At 44.4% G+C, this 20,958-nt stretch overlaps 1 protein-coding gene across 1 annotated transcript in view; it reads right to left on the bottom strand.

Moving 5' to 3' along the window:
- The window catches only part of LOC142567961 (salivary peroxidase/catechol oxidase-like), a 135,748-nt gene that overhangs the window by 47,827 nt on the left and 66,963 nt on the right, over nucleotides 1-20,958 (bottom strand). The window contains exons 13-14 of the mRNA XM_075678064.1: nucleotides 6,142-6,309; nucleotides 4,460-4,662 (exon numbers count right to left, since the gene is read on the bottom strand). Of these exons, the coding sequence (XP_075534179.1) occupies nucleotides 4,460-4,662; nucleotides 6,142-6,309 (371 nt within the window). The remainder of the gene's footprint in view (nucleotides 1-4,459; nucleotides 4,663-6,141; nucleotides 6,310-20,958) is intronic.

Below are 20,958 nucleotides of genomic sequence, written 5' to 3'. Positions count from 1 at the left end.
CTTCAGCGGTGGTGGCATCGATATCTGTCCTATCTTTCGATTTTCTTTTCTTTCTGAGCTCCTAACAGAGGGACCCGAGAGTGGCAAATGCACGGTTCAGTGACAGGGCAGAGCATTAGCAGCGACCACTTCCCCATTTCCTACAACAAAAGGAATGCGCATGCTGGGGGTGAGAATGCACTCGCGAGTAATTTATGGCAAAAAAAGAAGGAAAAAATGCGGATCCCACGCACTCTGTGACTCGATGTAAGCGAAAAAACATTTAAATTATGAGGCTTTACGTGCCAAAACCACGATCTGATTATAAGGCACGCCGTAGTAGGGGACTCCGGAAATTTGGACCACCTGGGCTTCTTTAACATGCGCCTAAATCTAAGTACACGGTTGTTTTCGCCCCCATCAAATTGCGGCCGCCGTGGCCGGGATTTGATCCCGTGACCTCGTGCTTAGCAGCCAAACACCATAGCGACTAAGCAACCATGGCGTATCCCTCATAAGCGAAGCTTTCTGTGCTGCTTGCATTGAATGACGATAATTAGTGGAGATGTTCATCTGGGGTTGATCTGTTCAATTAAATAAATAAATAAATAAATAAATAAATAAAGGCGGAATTAGAAAGCAGCTGCAGAGAGCGAGCGATATTCTGGCCGAGATGCATGCAGCGAAACGATATTTGGTTGGCGCGATCATGGCAGCATTGCATGCAGGCAGGGAAAGTTGTCTTTCAGCGCATAAAAGCGTTTCAGTGCCGAGACAAACGTCACCTTACCAAAGTACGCGCATCGTGAATATCAATGCATATATATATATATATATATATATATATATATATATATATATATATATATATATATATATATATATATATATATATATATAGAAAAGCATCACATATATTGTGGTTCCTTATCAGAAGGTATGCTGTTATCAACATTTGTTTTTTTGTACACTGCGGCAAGAGCTAGGCTATCTCTGAGTGATATACTGCTCCTATATTGTCTAAGCGAGAGGCAACCTATGCCTGTGAATTTACTAATCAGATCACTTCGTCCAACAATCCACCACCGTTTACCTTTCTTTGTATCCCCGCTCCTGTTCGTGATAGATGTTTAAAAGTTGTCTTCATATGTCACGAATGATACACAGTAATAATAATACCAGAACCAAACATTACTCACCGCGATTGGCGTGACTGGCCCCGCTCATCAATGACGATTTCGGAAGGCTAACTGCTGGTGTCGGTTGTGTTGTATTTATCTCCAGGAGAGTCGTCGCAACGAAAATAGTTGCGATACAGTTGTTGGCTACAGCTACTACAACTCAGCGTAACTACAGTGGCTCAGGCGTAACCGCGGCGACACGCTCCGCGCGCCTGTATTGTAAAACCGAGTAAGCGCCGTTACAGCCATCCTTTTGCTAGAAAGAGGGTGGTTTCACCTCATACTGACGTTCGAGTTCGACACTGCCCTGTAACTTTCTAGCACCTTGGCACTCGACACTGTCCACAACAACGCCGTGGCTATGTGTGTCCCATTAGCCTGATCTTCCGTTCCCCTCTGGGGCATACCCACTTGCGCCCCGACCCCTTGTGCATTTCATTAGTCATTTAGTACTTCGTGGTTCCAATTGTCCCACTATATTTATTCTTCGAGAGTATGTCCTTTTCTTCACAGACGCCCACAACTGTATGGGCAAAGCCGCAACGCGCAAGTGAACAGTTTTAAATTTTTTACAAATGTATTTTCTGAATACTTCTTGTGTGTACGTTTGCCCGTACCCCGCCTTTCAGGAAATACATCTTGCATGGTTGGTCGATGCTTGTATTGCCGCCTGACTCTGCGCATCTGCAGTGTCGTGCGCGCTATGCGATGAATCACGGAGAAGCCGCCGCTGGCAGTCAGAGACATAGACGAACCGACACGCGATTGACGCTGGGTGGACGTGTATCCATAGAAAACCGCCAACACTGTACACGTGCCTGGTTGCACGGTGCGCACGAGCGCCTCCTTGCTCTGGCGGGAGGGCTTGGGTTCCGAATGGGGATTGGCAGGCGTCGCTCTACGCCGTAGTCGTTCGCCCACTTCGACTGATGGCGCTTAGAAACGACCACAAATGTCCACAATGTCAACGACCCCAACTATCACGCCTTTGACGTAGCTGAATTTTCTCCTCGGCTTCATTTCACGCATCGAAGCGAGAAATGCTGGTATGCGATGTCTAGGCAGAGATGCCTGAGTACGGGCTGGTTTCGGTGTGCGTCAGCATCTGGGTGCTGTTTTCGAGTTGAACTATTCCCTTATTGCAGCTCCCGTTTAGATAGAAGTTTGGTTGTGGTGGCCGCTCGTCACGAAAGGTACAATTTACGCATCAGCTTGTGCTACTTAGCATTACTTTCCGTTGAAAACAAGTTGTTGCAGTCGAAGTTCGGGTCGCCGGCGGCTGCGACGTGCGGTACGCACGGAGAAACGTTCCTCCCCTTTTGATTGCCTCAAAGTGATTGCCTCTGAAGTGCGTCTGAAGGTGGAACTCGCCTTCACGAAGGAGCAACACGAATAGTTTCTGCTTTCTCGCTCCTTTTTTCCCTAAGCATTTGCTGCTATAATAGACAACCGGTTATAGGTTCTACACATTATCATGCTGCCATTCAACTTCTTCCAACTATCTCAAATATAATATGACCTGCCCGCGTTTGGTCTATAATGCATACTACAGTCTTCGTGTATCATCACATTAAGGCTATAATTCGGTGTTCTGTCGACAGCTGCGCGTTTCTTAGTTTACGTTGAAGTTTTCGTCGTTATCCGCCTTGTTTCAGCTTCGTTGGCTGGTCCTGGCACAATGTACCGATTGCACACTTTTTTGTTGAAGAAAACCCGTGAAGTGCAGCTGATGGCATGACAGTGCCTAACGTATGAGCTACAAACCATTTTTATTCTTATGTTAATTTCTTTTACGTAGCCCTGAGTACCTCTTTTTTTAATGCAAGGGTTAATACATCAAGGCATATAAGTGTAGGGGATGTGGGCGAATAAGGATGATTAAATGAATGAAAAAAAGATTTGCAGATCTAATTAGGTCCAGGAAGGATCGATAATGTGGTACCTGCGTCCAAGCAGTGTAATGGCTAGCATTATGCAGCGAAGGTCCCGCTGCTGCGAGTTGCCGGAGTCTCGTCGGTTTCAAAGTCGGGCAAACCCACAGCAGGTGGTGGATGTCGGCTTCAGCATTGCGTGACTTGCAGACCCAGGGCGGGGATATAACTGGCGAAAGTGCGGCTACTTGTCTGATTGAGATTGGTAAACGCAATTATTTACTGGTAAATTGTATAATCGTACAAAGCCACCGATATGAGGAGATAGGTGTCGAAAATTTTTTAGCACAGATCCGCCCAGTAAAAACAGGATGCGAAAACCGGCCACTATTACAGCGAAGCTGTGTATGGCTAATGTTCCTTGTAATTTTTTCCGCGTCAACAAAAAATGTCATCATCGGCAATGGCTCAAATTCCTCTTAAGCAAGCAAAAATGCAATGATTCATCCCCCTCGTAATGGAGAGGCTACAAGGACTCAGCAAAGTGAAGCGAGTATTGCATACATTCATTGCAATATTCCGCATACAACGTACAGAACAGCACCCGTTTCAATAAAAAAGCAAGCTCAAAACAAGCATCTATCACCATAAGCAATAGCTCATACCCCCGTACGGCCGAGGCTACAAGCGCCCAGCAAGCGAGGCTACAAGCGCCCAGCAAGCAAGGCTACAGGCACTCCGCCAACTTGTAAAAATAAGTGTAATAGCTTGCGTCCAAATATAACTCATATTCCACATTCAGTTCATAAGAACAGATATTACACTGCGACCTCCTTCGGCCATGTCTGCGTTCGCACTGTCCACTCTTGTCGGCTTTCCAAGAGTAGGCGTATCTGCTTGGATCCGCTCTCCCGTGGCGGCGGTCCTGTCGAAACGTCACGCGTGTCTAGTTTCCTCCGGCTCGTCGGAGCGGCGGTCCCGTCGTGAGCGCGAATGTATACAAAAAATGGTAAGTGAGTTCATACCTTTGTTGAAAATTCGGTGACACCTTTGTGTAGTGTGCTAACCAGCTTCGCTGATCATCCACCTTCACAGAGTGGAATGGCTCATGATTTTTCATGTTGTGTAATTGACGTACTCTGTTATGTTTGATAACAAGGAATATAGGCCACATCTCAGCGCGCCTACCCCGTAGCAAAATAGCTATGGTGTTCTTACCTGTACATTTCCTAGGTATACTTTGTGGCGCAAAATACATTTCTTCAAAAGGGACAGAAGAAAGGAAGACAGTGAAGCGCCAGACAGTTGGCGCTTCACTGTCTTCCTTTCTTCTGTCCCTTTTCAAGAAATGTATTTTGCACCACAAAGTATACCTAGGAAATCTAAGCACCAACTTTCCGAAGAAGAAGTCCTTTTGGAATATCTTACCTGTACACCTGAGCGAAGGCTTGGGCAGCCTGCGGAGACATGACGTCGGCCAGCTGCGAGAAGTCCGCAATTCGTGATAGACCGCAGAACTCGCGCCAGTCATTGTAGCTGGGTATGCCATGGTCCCGCCCACGCTGGACGTTCAAAGCGGCCAAGTCTGTTCCGAAGGGGAAACCAGGAGGCTCGAAAAGATGGTTCGTCAACTGCGAGAGAGACCGACATGAGGAGCAAAAATATCGCAGTGTTCAAACAAGTGGAACCAGAATCGCAGTGTTCTACCTGCACTAACAAACCAGAGAGCTAACTGGTTGAGAAATATTTAGCTGCAATGTGTTAAGTCACAAGTCTGCGTGCTAAACCCAGTGGTCGAGCACACCCTCCCCACACACCGTAATTGCGTTCCCACAGTTGTCTATTCCATTAGAGGGCTAATGTACAGAGTGTTCCAGCTTACTTTGTCAGAGCTTAAAGATATGCGAATGCCACGTAGCCAGACAGAACAAAGGTAATGGTGTTTGCCGTCGCTTGGAGATACTCAAACTCTCTTTTTTTTTCATTCCGCCGAACTAGATAATTAGTCTTAATCATTTATTCAACTTCTCAAATATTATAATTAGATGAAAATGTCAATGCGAAAATTGTATGGTGACATGAAAAATTCCCGATACAGCTTTCTTTCCCTCAGTACGTGCTACATATAAGTATTTTTCCGAGCGTGAAAGAAGCTTGCGAAAACAGGCAAAGTGCCTCGAGTGGCCAGACGCGCGACAATTTTGCGTGCATTTGCCGTGTTCTTTCACGCTCGGAAAAACAGTTTTATGTAGCACGTATTGAGCAACAGAAATCTGTATCAGGAGTTTTTAATGTCGCTCTACAATTTTACCACTGACAATTCTTATCTAATTATAATATTTGAGAAGTTGATAGCTTAATTAAGACGAATTGTCTAATTTGGCGGAATGAAAAAATAATAGTTTGAGTATCTCCAAGCGATGGTGAACAACATTACCTTTGTTCTGTCCGGATACGCGGCATTTGCATATGTTTAAACTCTGGCTAAAATTAGCTGGGACACCCTGTATTTCGATTGAGAGCCGAAATGAATAAGTGATATTGGCTCTTTGCCACGTTAACTACGATAAAGACATGAAATCGTTAACACCCTGGGAAACGCGCAGGACACGCAAGCAATCCAGCTACGCAGGCCCCACAAGGTATGTGGTACAGAGTCTGAAGACGGGTTCTCATGGTATGAATGCTACTTTTGCAAAGCGCAGATAAGAAAAGTAACAGTATCACTGAACAGATAATTTATACTTTAATTTAAATTGTCTTACAGTAAAGAGAGACAACAAAGGAGATACAACTGGTTCTGAAATGTAAACGAGTTTATGACCAGCGACAAGAAGAAAGGGCTCATATATATACAGATCACCAGCGTTGTTCTGAAGCAACTGCAACGTAGCCTTTTAGTGACTTTATCTCCTGAGTGCGCCGTGATTAACATATTTTTTCGCCTGCTTATAAATAAACCGGAATACCAATCAAGAGCCATTGCCATTTGCTCTTTTTTTTCAAGGCTGAGTCGCAAATTTCTCAGATCCGGAAAAAGTTCACGCCTTTACGTTGCCTCTATAGTGTCGTCCTATTGATTCTCCAGTGATTCTGGCGATTCTCTATACCTGATCGCTCATGAAGCCATCGTAGCTCTGAGACGGTTGGGTAATAAGACCACGGTAAAATCGGTCGACGTTTCCTGGTTCCGTAAGTTCAGCCGGGTTGAAGAATTGCGTTGCCAGCGGTAATCTCTTGTGCACCGAGCCATCCTCGTTGATGAGATCAATGTTGCCCTGGAAAAGAAAATATCACAGGAATACGTTCACTATCGGAAAAAAAGTAACTGCAGTGGTAGTTACTTTCTTGGACCGTTACTAACTTTTTGCGGTCTGTTTACTACCTACATTTTTAGTAAAACAATTAGTAGATGCATGTAAAGAGTTAGTAAGTGCAATGATTGCTACCTTTCTTGAACCGTTAACAACTTTTTGTTACCTGTTTACTACCTAATATAAAACTCGTTACAGTCTAGTGTGTCCAAGTTGGTAACTGGAAACATCGCGAAATATTAGTTTTTAGTGAACCTGACGAAGGAAATTGTCCACTTGATCAAGTACAGATGCATACTTTTTCCGAAAATTAAGCAGTTGCAGTGTCTAAGCAAGGGAAGAAAGTCTCCACTGGGGAACTGTCCTATAGTGCGTAGCATTCTTGTAATTATATGCTAATGACGCCTATGCTCGAAGTTTCCAACTAATACTGATGCGCCTTAAGAGACAAGCCATTCCAACGCATACCACGCACACGATGACGATCTCCCCAGTAAATTCTTTTTTACCACGAGTCCTGTGCTTGATAAATGAAACAGATGTTGTTCTACAACTTTTTATTCTTGCCTAATTCGCCCGCCGACACGCTCGCCTGAGTCCTCTTGAGAAGCTTCTTCCGCAATGAACAGTGGAAGAGGTTCGGCTATACAGAAAAATCCAGACGAATGCATGCCCCCATCTGGGGCGGTAGCATGCAATTTGGCCAGCAAGATATGCCAATCGGTTCCTCTAGTGTGTGGGGAGAGCACCTTCGCCGCATATGACATGGGAGTGCAAAGAACGCTCCCAAAGTCAAATTAAAACCTATTAACAGAACACACTTTTAGGCAGTCTTGGGCAGCCATCCTAGCCCGGAACGACCTGGGAGACTCAATTGAGCCTCCTCGACCAAGCATGTTGCGTAGTGTTCGCCACTCTATCCCTGGACTGAGGACCCACGCTGCGGCACCGATAGTCGTATTTTCTCTGTCTTTCTCTCTCTCTCTCTCTTTATATATATATATATATATATATATATATATATATATATATATATATATATATATATATATATATATATATATATATATATATATATATAATTCAATGAGAAGTTCTGTAGGTTCGATGCATAGGTAGTTTTATAAACGAAGGCGCACACTTACGACAATTGCATCTTTAATGTTTTTAACGTTTCGGCCGTGGCACGGCCTTCGTCAGAATATATATATATATATATATATATATATATATCAAGAATCCAACAAACACTGACAGCGAGGGCAACATAGGGGAAATTACTTGTGCTCAGTAAATGAAATAAAGAAATGATAAAAATAATGGAAATGAAAGTGGAACAAAAAAGAACTTGCTACAGGTGGGGACCAAACCTACAACCTTCGCATTTCGCGTCCGATGCTCTACCAATTGAGCTACCGCAGCGCCGTTTCCCCATCCACTTTCTCGGGTATTTATATTTTCTAGAAGAACCCTGGGAGCGTTAGCCACCGCCACCACTCACAGACCGTGGCGGCGGACGTAGAACATCCTTTCTGTCAGAGGCGTCACGAGAACGTGATCTTTTCGGTTGACGGCGACTGGTCAATAAACCCACACATGCTACCTGAAGGCTTCAATCTTGCCGGATTCGAGTGGCTCGTTATGTAACAAACGAGAAGGAAGGGGATTAACTGAGGGGCCCGATTTTTTACTGGTCATATCATAAGAAGCCAACAAACACTGACTCCAAGGACAACATAGGAGAAATTACTTGTGCTTAGTAAATGAAATAAATAAACGATAAATCAATGGAAATGAAAGTGGATGAAAAAACAACTTGCCACAGGTGGGCACCGAATGCACAATCTTCGCATTTCGCATGCGATGCTCTACCAATTCAGCCACCGCGGCGCCATTTCCCCATCCACTTTCTTGGGTATCTTTATATTTCCTAGTAGAACCCTGGGAGTGTTAGCCAGCGCCACCACTCACAGACCGTGGCGGCGGACGTAGAACATCGTTTCTGTCACAAGCGTCACAAGAACGTGATCTTTTTGGGTGAAGGCGACTGGTCAATAAACTCACACATGCTACCTGAAGGCATCAATGTTGCCGGATTCCAGACCCTCGTTATGTAATAAACGAGAAAGAAGGGGATTAACCGAGGGGCCCGATTTTTTTATTAGTCATATCATAAGCCAGCAAACACTGACACCAAGGACAACATAGGGGAAATTACTTGTGCTTAATAAATGAAATAAAGAAACAATAAATTAACGGAAATGAAAGTGGATGAAACGGTGGATGGATGTAATAGATGAAACTGAATCCACTTTCATTTCCATTAATTTATCGTTTATTTATTTCAATTATGAAGCACAAGTAGTTAGCCCTATGTGGTCCTTGGTGTCAGGGTTTGTTGGCTTTTTATGATATGACTAATAAAAAAATCGGACCCCTCGGTTAATACCCTCCCTTCTGGCTTTTTATATATATATATATATATATATATATGCCTGTTGATGGAGACGCCATTGTCTGGTTGCTGGCGTTTTTCAGCGTTCCTTCTCGCGCAAGCTCTCTGGTAAGGCCAAATTGGAACTCGGCTATGCGTGTCTCAACGTACTCGCTTGCCTGCGGAGAAATTCATTAAGGTATTCTGTGCCATTTGTCGACGTATGTGTCCATGGCGTTGTGGTTTTAATATTGGTCTTCGTATTTAAACGTCGTGTTTTCGAATCCTGTCATCGGACAATTTTGATAGTGCTTATTTAATCATTTATAAAATGGTACTTTGTTTAAAATGATAACTTTACAAAGCGATGTGAAACGAGAGAGACGATGTTTAGGTAAATATATGTAAGAACCATCACTCCCAGGCTGGCTGACTGTACCCACAATTAGGAGGCGGTAAGCGTATAGAAGTTTGAGTATTCACAGAAAGCCACCTATTCAGTTCTAGGTTGGGGTACGGGCGTTTGGGGCACGAAAAGCAACGGCCAAGGAAAGAAGCACAAGATGACCACGGGCTCCTAGCCTAAGAATATTGCGTTAGTAACTCAGAAAAAAAAGGTAGTAGTATTTGCTACCTTTAGGGTAGTAACTGCTTGTCACGTGCGCTATTACGCTGTTAGTTACTGAACATAGCAAAAGCGAGTGTAGTAACAGTTACTAATGTAGTGATTAAAGGCAAGGGCAGCAACATTTAATAACTGCTGTTAGTAAAGGCAACAGTAGTAACAGTTACTATCCTTGCAGTTTCTAACAGGGTAGTAACAATTGTGACAAGCAGTTGCTATGCTATTACTATTTTTCTTTGTTCAGCTGGTTTACGCATATTTCCTGCATTTCTTCCCTAAATACTGCCTTCAGGCAACCAAAAATTACATTCCTGCCAAGAAAAAGCACTTTTTTAGGACTGCATCGCATGAATGCTGCAGCAGGGTGTGTACAGCGCATCCCACATACACCCACTACATCAGGTGCGACAGCTGTGAAACGAGAGGTAAATTCGACCTTATATTTTGTTTTCTTTCTAAACATGAAAAAAAAAAGATAACGCGTAATGTATGGGTGATAATACTCTCCTGCGTTGGGTGCATAGTATAATAAGATTACTTTTCTTTATCGCAATATTTCGAATTAGGCGGATTTTCCATACGATCTGGAAATGCGCTATGGACCGCCGAACACGCAAAGAGTGTTTCCAGACGAGAAGGAACATTAAAATGCATGAGTTCCCCAGATTAGGTCGTGTCAAGAGCATGCGAAAGGTAATTCGGGGGCTCGAGCAAGGAAAAAAACAACAGGAGCGAGAATGAAAAACAAGTGAGAAAAAACCGACAAAGTGGCAAGATTGTCGCCTGTTTGCGCAATTACTGAAGGACAAAAGCATAGCTGCCCTTTACGCTGTAAAAGTGTTCTTTTTTTGTTCCGAATGAGCTAGGCGGAATCGGCGCCCGTGGAAGAGAAAAAAACGAAAGCCAAAATGGACAAAGGAAAACAGGCTGTGGAGTGAAGCCTATAGGTCAGAGGCAATTCGATGTGTCATGGAGGTGTCCTACAATCTCCCTGTTTCGTGCGGCGTCGTTTACATCGGACGGACCGGGCATTGTGTAGATATCAGGTTAAGGAATCACGAGCCGTTTACACCGGGGAAACTGTCAGTCGCACATTGCCTGGCAATACAGAAATTGCGGCTGCGCGCCTGCGTTCTCCAGGATTATGTCGCCCGGTGTCATAGCCAGACTTCCCGAGAGAAAATCGATGCATGGTAAATACATTGAAAAGGTGATATTTAGAAGATAGAGGGTAGCTCGGCAACAGCTACGAAATGCCGCCTAAATGCTGTTTCTTGCTTATGCAGTTTGCTAGTTTTTTCCTCGGAACCGTCGTCGCTGCTGCTGCCTTCACGCGGCTGACTGCGTCATCACCGGTGCAATGGCACATGGCTGAGATCGAGGAAGCTGCACAGGTCTGCACTGTGGCCCACGTGTGTCATCGTTGGGGGCCATCAATACACTCATCTCTTCCGCTAGGCACCGCCTTCAACGTTGCCATCCCGCGACCTCGTGCTCAGCAGCCCAACACCATAGCCACTGAGCAGCCACGGCGGGTGTCCGGTAATCCTGTGCTTGTACAACTTTTGACTGAAATATTGTCTAGCAATAAGGGCATGGCTCGCGACATTGCAAAGATAAAAAGTTCTGTTGGTATGCGCTTCGAGGCAATTGCATTGCACATTTCTTCTGTTGAAAAAGCATTGGACACCCCTGCTTCACGGCCTGAAAATGGTCAGTTACATAACGAAATAGGTGCATTGAAGCGTACAGTCACTAAGTTGACTGGAAAGATAGATGATCTAGAAAATCGCTCTAGGCGGAACAACATTATTTTGCATGGCTTATTAGAAACTGTTGATGAGACTCACGATTCCCTTCTTTCCAAAATATGTGAATTATTTTAACAGAGTCTTGGATTTCAATGTCCTCGCATCGAACGCCTCCATCGTTTTGGAAGAGCTCGTGAAAACCATCCGCGCCTGGTAATTTTGAAAATGCTTGATTTTTATGTCAAGCTTACCTTGCTGATGAATGCTTTTAAGCTTACGGATTCCGGACTTAAGCTTTCTGAGGGCTTTTTTTCCCAGACTTCGTGGTAGTAGGAAAAAACTTTGGGAGGCGTCCAGTCAGCATCGCAACAATGGGTCTTACGTTATTGATTAGATTTAACCACATTTTCATTCACAACATTCGGTATAACTCATGCGATTCCACCAACTCTCTTGTAAAAATTTCTAATTGTCGCAACTTTTCTAAGACACCAGGTTCCGCATCATAGTCAGCAATGGGCTGACCTCCTTCTATAACCCAAAGATATCTTACCATTATAAGCATCCACGCTAGAAGTATAGCTAATAAATTTCCTCTTTTTCTTGCCCTTGTTCTGTCCTATTCACCTGACATTATTGGTGTCACCAAAACTTGGTTAAATGCGGGTATTCATGACTCGGAGTTTACACCGCCAGGTCACATCACCATGCGAAATGATCGTGATAATCAAAGAGGAGGTGGTGTTGCATTGCTTTTTCGCTCGGATTTCAAATTCAAAGTCCTTTTCTGTCCACTAGACATAGATTCAGCCTGCTGTAGACTTAACTACGGTAAACAATTCTTAAACATATGCATTTTCTATCTTCCCCCTAATTGCTCATGGGAAACTCTTGACAACCTGGACCAAATTTACTACAAGAGAATTTAGCTTCCTCAAATTTTGTCTTACTGGGTGATTTCAATGCTCCCGGAATCGACTGGACGTCTCTCTCATATTTTGATCATGGTAATGCATTCAACAGGAAATTTGTTCAATTCTCGTTATCTCTCGGCTTAAAGTAGGTCATTCACAGACCCACCCGTGGTGACGCAGTACTGGATTTGATTTTTCTCAGCACAGATTCTGCCAAGACGGCTTACAAGTACGAAATAATTGATGGTATCTCGGATTACAACGCTGTTTTTCTATCTGTAAACCGGCCGATCCATAGCCAAAGTTTTACGCTGTCCACGTTTCGAGACTTTTCCAGAGCTGATGACGTCCGTATTATAGATGAACTATCCAATAATTTCGACGCATTTTTGGCACTTCGACTATCTAGTGACGTTGATGCGCTCGTGGCGTGTTTTGAAAGCATTGTACGATCATGTATAGATCGATTTGTTCCTTTGAAAACTAAGAAAAAGATAACCTTCCCTGGATGAACCAAGAACTCCTGCACTTATCGCGACGTGCTGGCAGGTTTCGCACTAAACGCTCGAACAATCCTCAGGCATGCGTTTTGTACGCTCAGGTAAAAAAATGAACTCCAGAAAAAAACCACCTCGGCCGAAAATTCCTTCTATAATGTTCAGTTGCCGAAACTGCTCAAGTCTAACTCCCGTAAATTCTGGTCTTTCATATCTCCTGGCTCTTCTTCTTCCACATCTTTTAAAATCAACAATAGTGTTGTTAACGATCCATTAGAGATTTCAGAAGCGTTTAATACATATTTTCAGTTAGTGCTCGCCTCATATGATTCCAGTTTTTCAACACTTACAACTAACGATTCTTATGCAATTGATGATATCAACATTAGTAGCCTAGAAGGTATGTTGAAACTCGTACTAAACTTATATACTAAAAAACCAGCCGGCCCTGATGGAATTCCGAAATCCTTTTTAGTACGATTCTCGCTATGGATATCTAAATATATGTTCATTATATGTCAGAAGTACTTTAATAGTGGCGTTGTGGCTTCTTCCTGGAAAAGAGCTAAAGTACTACCTTTATGTAAATCTGGTGACAGACAGCTCTTATCCAACTATAGGCCTATTTCTTTAACTCCAACCTCATATAAAATACTAGAACACATAATCTATAAACATACAATAATGTTCCTTGAAAACAATAACTTTTTGAACAGCTTTCAGCACGGCTTCAGGCGCGGTTTTAGTACTTTAACCCAACTTATGGAGTTCACTCATGACCTTTTCCATTGCATCGACTTAGGTAATCAGATTGACAGTACTTTCATTGACTTTAGCAAAGCTTTCTACACTGTACTACACTCTAAATTGCTTTTGAAACTCCATAATATCCTAAATAACTCTCAGTTAGTGTCTTGGATTTCCAGTTTCCTTTCTTTGCGTTCCCAATCCATATGCTGTGATTCTGCGGATTCGTCTATAGTCGACGTGACCTCAGGGGTCCCACAGGAATCTGTACTTCGCCCTCTAGTATTCTTATTGTTTATTAACGACCTTCCAGACCATGTTACTTAAAAAAAACGCCTCTATGCAGATGATTGTGTAATATACAGCCAAGTTGACACACTCGCTGTTCATCAGAGCCTTAAAGATGCCTTTGCTTCATATTGTGACTGGTGTGCTACCTGGGAAATGTGCATCTATTTTGATAAATTATTTATAATGTCTTTTACTAACAGATACATGCCCGTATGTTTTGAGTATATATGCAACGGCGCACCACTAACACGAGTTTTTCAATACAAGTATTTAGGCGTCATTCTTACACCTACCTTGTCTTGGTCCAAACATCTGTAGTAAAGCGTTAAAAAAACCTGGTTACATACGCCGCACTTTGTCTGCTGCTCTGAGGGACACTAACTTAGTAGCATGCAAAACACTGATTCGCCAAATTTTAGAATATGCTTCCTCCGTATGAAACCCATATAAACATTGTGAAATTAATTGTATTGAATCGGTCCAGAGGAAGGCGATTCGCTGTGTTTACCGTCGCTTCGACCGAGACTTTTCACCGTCAGCTGCCCTTGCGGACTGAAACCTCCAGTTTCTTTCTAGAATGCGGCACATAGAATCTCTGAAGATTTTCTATACTGATAAGAACTCTCTTCGTCACCTTTTAGATCCCTCTCTTTTCATCATCATCATCATCAGCCTGGTTACGCCCACTGCAGGGCAAAGGCCTCTCCCATACGTCTCCAACAACCCCGGTCATGTACTAATTGTGGCCATGCCGTCCCTGCAAACTTCTTGATCTCATCCGCCCACCTGACTTTCTGTCGCCCCCTGCTACGCTTCCCTTCCCTTGGGATCCAGTCCGTAACCCTTAATGACCATCGGTTATCTTTCCTCCTCATTACATGTCCTGCCCATGCCCATTTCTTTTTCTTGATTTCAACTAAGATGTCATTAACTCGTGTTTGTTCCCTCACCCAATCTGCTCTTTTCTTATCCCTTAACGTTACACCTATCATTCTTCTTTCCATAGCTCGTTGTGTCGTCCTCAATTTGAGTAGAACCCTTTTCGTAAGCCTCCAGGTTTCTGCCCCGTAGGTCAGTACTGGTAAGACACAGCTATTATATACTTTTCTCTTGAGGGATAACGGCAACCTGCTGTTCATGATTTGGGAATGCCTGCCAAACGCACTCCAGCCCATTCTTATTCTTCTGATTATTTCCGTCTCATGATCCGGATCCGCCGTCACTACCTGCCCTAAGTAGATGTATTCTCTTACGACTTCCAGTGCCTCGCTGCCTATTGTAAATTGCTGTTCTCTCCCGAGACTGTTAAGGATTACTTTAGTTTTCTGCATATTAATTTTTAGACCCACTCTTCTGCTTTGCCTCTCCAGGTCAGTGAGCATGCATTGCAATTGGTCCCCTGAGTTACTAAGCAAGGCAATATCATCAGCGAATCGCAAGTTACTAAGGTATTCTCCATTAACTTTTATCCCCAATTCTTCCCAATCCAGGTCTCTGAATACCTCCTGTAAACACGCTGTGAATAGCATTGGAGATATCGTGTCTCCCTGCCTGACGCCTTTCTTTATTGGGATTTTGTTGCTTGCTTTATGGAGGACTACGGTGGCTGTGGAGCCGCTATAGATATCTTCCAGTATTTTTACATATGGCTCATCTACACCCTGATTCCGTAATGCCTCCATGACTGCTGAGGTTTCGACTGAATCAAACGCTTTCTCGTAATCAATGAAAGCTATATACAACGGTTGCTTATATTCTGCACATTTCTCTATCACTTGATTGATAGTGTGAATATGGTCTATTGTTGAGTAGCCTTTACGGAATCCTGCCTGGTCCTTTGGTTGACAGAAGTCTAAGGTGTTCCTGATTCTATTTGCAATTACCTTAGTAAATACTTTGTAGGCAACGAACAGTAAGCTGATCGGTCTATAATTTTTCAAGTCTTTGGCGTCCCCTTTCTTATGGATTAGGATTAGGTTAGCGTTCTTCCAAGATTCCGGTACGCTCGAGGTCATGAGGCATTGCGTATACAGGGTGGCCAGTTTCTCTAGAACAATCTGTCCACCATCCTTCAACAAATCTGCTGTTACCTGATCCTCCCCAGCTGCCTTCCCCCTTTGCATATCTCCTAAGGCTTTCTTTACTTCTTCCGGCGTTACCTTCGGGATTTCGAATTCCTCTAGACTATTTTCTCTTCCATTATCGTCGGGCGTGCCACTGGTACTGTATAAATCTCTATAGAACTCCTCAGCCACTTGAACTATCTCATCCATATTAGTAATGATATTGCCGGCTTTGTCTCTTAACGGATACATCTGATTCTTGCCAATTCCAAGTTTCTTCTTCACTGTTTTTAGGCTTCCTCCGCTCCTGAGAGCATGTTCAATTCTATCCATATTATACTTCCTTATGTCAGCTGTCTTACGCTTGTTGATTAACTTCGAAAGTTCTGCCAGTTCTATTCTAGCTGTAGGGTTAGATGCTTTCATACATTGGCGTTTCTTGATCAGATCTTTCGTCTCCTGCGAGAGTTTGCTGGTATCCTGCCTAACGGAGTTACCACCGACTTCCATTGCACACTCCTTAATGATGCCCACAAGATCGTCGTTCATTGCTTCAACACTAAGGTCCTCTTCCTGAGTTAAAGCTGAATACCTGTTCTGTAGCTTGATCTGGAATTCCTCTATTTTCCCTCTTACCGCTAACTCATTGCTCGGCTTCTTATGTACCAGTTTCTTCCGTTCCCTCCTCAGGTCTAGGCTAATTCGAGTTCTTACCATCCTGTGGTCACTGCAGCGCACCTTGCCGAGCACGTCCACATCTTGTATGATGCCAGGGTTAGCGCAGAGTATGAGGTCTATTTCATTTCTAGTCTCGCCGTTCGGGCTCCTCCACGTCCACTTTCGGCTATCCCGCTTGCGGAAGAAGGTATTCATTATCCTCATATTATTCTGTTCCGCAAACTCTACTAATAACTCTCCCCTGCTATTCCTAGTGCCTATGCCATATTCCCCCACTGCCTTGTCTCCAGCCTGCTTCTTGCCTACCTTGGCATTAAAGTCGCCCATTAGTATAGTGTATTTGGTTTTCACTCTCCCCACCGCCGATTCCACGTCTTCATAGAAGCTTTCGACTTCCTGGTCATCATGACTCGATGTAGGGGCGTAGACCTGTACAATCTTCATTTTGTACCTCTTATAAAGTTTCACAACAAGACCTGCCACCCTCTCGTTAATGCTATAGAATTCCTGTATGTTACCAGCTATATTCTTATTAATCAGGAATCCGACTCCTAGTTCTCTTCTATCCGCTAAGCCCCGGTAGCACAGGACGTGCCCGCTATTTAGCACTGTATATGCTTCTTTCGGCCTCCTAACTTCACTGAGCCCTATTATATCCCATTTAGTGCCCTCTAATTCCTCCAATAGCACTGCTAGACTCGCCTCACTAGATAACGTTCTAGCGTTAAACGTTGCCAGGTTCATATTCCAATGGCGGCCTGTCCGGAGCCAGTGATTCTTAGCACCCTCTGCTGCGTCGCAGGTCTGACCGCCGCCGTGGTCAGTTGCTTCGCAGCTGCTGGGGACTGAGGGCCGGCGTTTGATTGTTGTGTTCATAGGAGGTTGTGGCCAAGTACTGCACCAGGGTGGCCAATCCTGCTCTGGTGAGGGAGTACCGGTTCTGGTCACCGGGATCAGGCCACACTCCAGGCCTGTTTGTGCAATTTTATCAACACGCGGATTCTTTTTTTTTTTAATCCTGTGGAAAATTGCCGGCACCGGGATTCGAACCACGGACATCTTGCACGCGAGGCGGGTGTTCTGCCTCTACGCCACCGCGGCATTATTCTCTTTATTCTCATTATTCTCATTATTATTATTATTATTATCATTATTATCATTATTATTATTATTATTCTCATTATTCTCTCATTATTCTCTTTTAATACCTGCTTTTAATGCCGCAATGTAGAGAGCACCGCATTATCCGTTTATCGTACCATGAATAGCGTGTATTACTCTCGCCATTTATATGCATTGCCTCACGACTTCAAGTGTACCAGACAGCTGTAAAAATGCCAACATTAAGCTAATTCACGCTAAAGCAGACGTTAAAGAATGAAGAATTATGGGCCCAATAGCTTGCTTTCAGTATTGCATAAAAATTCACGAAGTTAATTTTCAATCACTGATCCATAAAATCTAGCGACCGAAGCCTGACCAAGCTAACTTGCCCCCGTCGCTTTTGGCTTTGTTCTGTTACGTGAAATATGTCGCGTTGTGTCTTTTAATGCTCTGTGGTGACGTGGAATAAGGTCTAGGGCCTGAAGCGGAAAAGATGCTGCGTCAACTTCTTGACGGACAAAGAACGACGCATAAAAAACTAGAGAAGCTAGAGAATAAGCTTAAGAATGTTGAAGAATCAGTGGCAATTGCTAAAGATCTCTAAGCCAAAATTGTGAAATTGGAACGCACTGTGGAACAGTTAGAGAAAAAAATTGAGTGAGCTTGATGATATGAGCAGGCGGAATAATCTTGTGTTAGGCGTTTCGCAGCCGGCTAGATTGTTTAATCGAATAACTTTTATTTGATTGAATAAGTTTTATTGTAGCCAGCTGGACAAATGCCATAATTACTTTCAGAGACCGTGATCGATGGCTTATTTCGAAATACGCTAGCAGTGAAGGTATCATCTGTGGAGCGTATTCATACAATTGGCCAATGCATACTAAAACATCACTGCGCGTAACCTGAAAACTGTTTGACGATCCTGAGACAGTTGCTGTTCTGGGAAACTGCTACAGATGAAAGGGAAAGAGCGTCTCTGTCCCGGAAGATTTCTCGGCAGCCGCTTGGGAAGTTCGGAAGTGTCTTTGAGATAGCACGATTGACACGAGGAAAGACGAAACAAAAGTAAAGCTGGTCTACGATAAAATAAAAATTGGTGCTCAATTATATGACTGGGACAAAGCGAGGAAGATACGAGCACCGAGCAATCAGCAACGCGGAAACAAGCAGATGGTGGATCGTCAGCGTCGTGCAGATACGGGGGGAGGGGGGGGGACGCGATGAACCAATGGCGGCCAAAACAATTTCCGATGTCTTAACCTAAGCGCCTGAAGTATAAAAACGAAAATAGCTGATTTGAAAAGTGTAGTTATTGCCCATTAATCCCATGTAATAGTCGTTACAGAAATATGGCCGCATGGCGATATAAGTTACTCAGAAGTCGTACAGCATAGCTATCCTATTTACCGCAACGACAGGGACTCCGGCGTCGTCGTCGTCGTCACTTTATTGTACTTGGAGTCGTTAGGCGTTACAAGACTACCGGATATTGCCGACGTAGAATGCGTTTTGGCGAAAATTTACTTTGATGAATTACATTTGGTACTTGTCGGATGTTACCGCCCCCCTAACAGTGACAGCAAATTTTTCGAAGCGCTGACCAAATTCTTGTACAAGAACCGCACGTGTATTCTTGTGCAAACTGGTGACTTTAACAGGCCATCAGTGAACTGGCATGGTCATTTTCCTGAACCACTTTCTAGTTCCGCTGAACGATTTATGGACATTGTTTTGTTGCATGGCTTAACACAGCTAATAAAAGCACCTCAACAAATACAAAATGACGGCCAGACAGTTTGGAATCTTTTTGTTATAAGCAACTTGAGCGCGACCCGAGCTTTGATATATTCAAAGGAATCTCGGACCATAAAGTGCTGCGCTTAATCCTGGAAGTAAAATTCGGATCGAGGCTGGCACAAAAAGAATGTATTGTTCCTGTGTTCTCGCGTGCTAGTGCATATATTGGATACATTGGAGCCAGGACGCTATCTCTATAGCTCAGTTGTTTTCTCCTTATTTCTGCGTGCATCTCTGGAGAACCGGCACGGTTCGTGGCGAGGATGCAAGCTGACGTCCCCGTGCCTCTGCCCCGAATGGCAATTTCAGCGTCGGCTGCGTCTAGGAAGTGGACCGGCCTCCAGAGCGACACCCGCGGCGATGACACCATCGTTTCCTCGCTCAGCAATGCGGACTTTTCAGATGACGCCTTCGAGCTTGTGCGGAGCCGCAAGGCGAAACGGAGACACACCACCAGGACATCCATGTCTTCGAGCAACACATAATGGTAGGACCAACACATAATACCGCAGTCAGTACGATTCTCTTTGTACCAGAACTCGCTGCCGATAACCTTAGGCGACTGAACAGACATTCTGTATCGGTGCAACTTGAAGCGGTGGCGCCACATCAGGTCACAGACTTTAATATCTACTCACAAAAATGTGTTGGCTATGGACGTCACACATGAGACTGCGCTGAGTTACAGAACTATGTGGCGTAAAGCTCCGCTCGTACATCCCCTTGAACAATGGTTCCATAACTGGTGTCATGTACAACATGGACGTCTCCATCTGCCGCGCTGTTTTGCCGATTCGAGTGAACCCTGCCGTTGATGGCGTCGCCATAACCCATGAGTATTCCTTCGGCACATCCCGCTGTGTGAAAATAATTTTCAAGGGGAGACTCTCCCTTCGCACGTCAAGGTGGGCCGCTAAGGCACCCTGTGCGACCATTCACCCCAACACCACTCCAATGCCGCAATTGCATGAGGATGGGACATGTGAGTGCCGTGCGTTAGAACATGAGAGTTTTCTCACGCTGCAGAGAGCCCCCGCTGCAGACTCATGTGCGGCCATGGTTCTCAAATGCATAAATTGCCTTGGGCCCCATGATGCTTTCTCGAAAGACTGCCCCAAAATAAAGAAGGAAAAGGCGATCTTGAAGCTGGTGGCGAAAGACCATTCATCTCGTCATGGACCTGTTGCGGCGGGTAGAAAGCGACGCGCCCCACGCCGTCGGACTTTAAAGAACGCTGATGCCTCTGTGAAGAGTAGGCCCCACCGGACAACACCTGCTCCTCTACCCCCTAGGCCTGGCGCAAGTCATTCTAAATCGTACAAGGTCATGGTGGAGAATAATACAACTTGGTCCGCAGTGCTAAGGCAATAGCCAAAGCCAGAACAGCAGAAGTCCCAACCGAAGCCACAACCGAAGCCACAGCCGATGCCACAGTCGATGCCACAGTCGATGCCACAGTCGATGCCACAGCCGGAGCTCGAGCCACATCAAGTGATACAGCTGCGCACCGCTGTGAAGTCCACAGCGCGGGTTCCTGACAAATTGCCCGAAGATCTGTGAGTGGTTATGATACTCCGGTCTCTCATGAATACTTTTCGAATGCTCTTGAATTACCTGCCACTCCGCCAGCGCGCAGTCCAATGCTTGTGTTGGATGCTCTCAATTCAGTGCTTGCAAGTCTGGAGTAGGCATCATAGTTCACCCGCAGC

Source organism: Dermacentor variabilis, unplaced genomic scaffold (genome assembly GCF_050947875.1).
Source record: "Dermacentor variabilis isolate Ectoservices unplaced genomic scaffold, ASM5094787v1 scaffold_15, whole genome shotgun sequence".
Lineage (NCBI taxonomy): Eukaryota > Metazoa > Arthropoda > Arachnida > Ixodida > Ixodidae > Dermacentor > Dermacentor variabilis.
The sequence above is the reverse complement of the archived record's forward strand: the minus strand, read 5'-3'. Positions and strand labels throughout refer to the sequence as shown.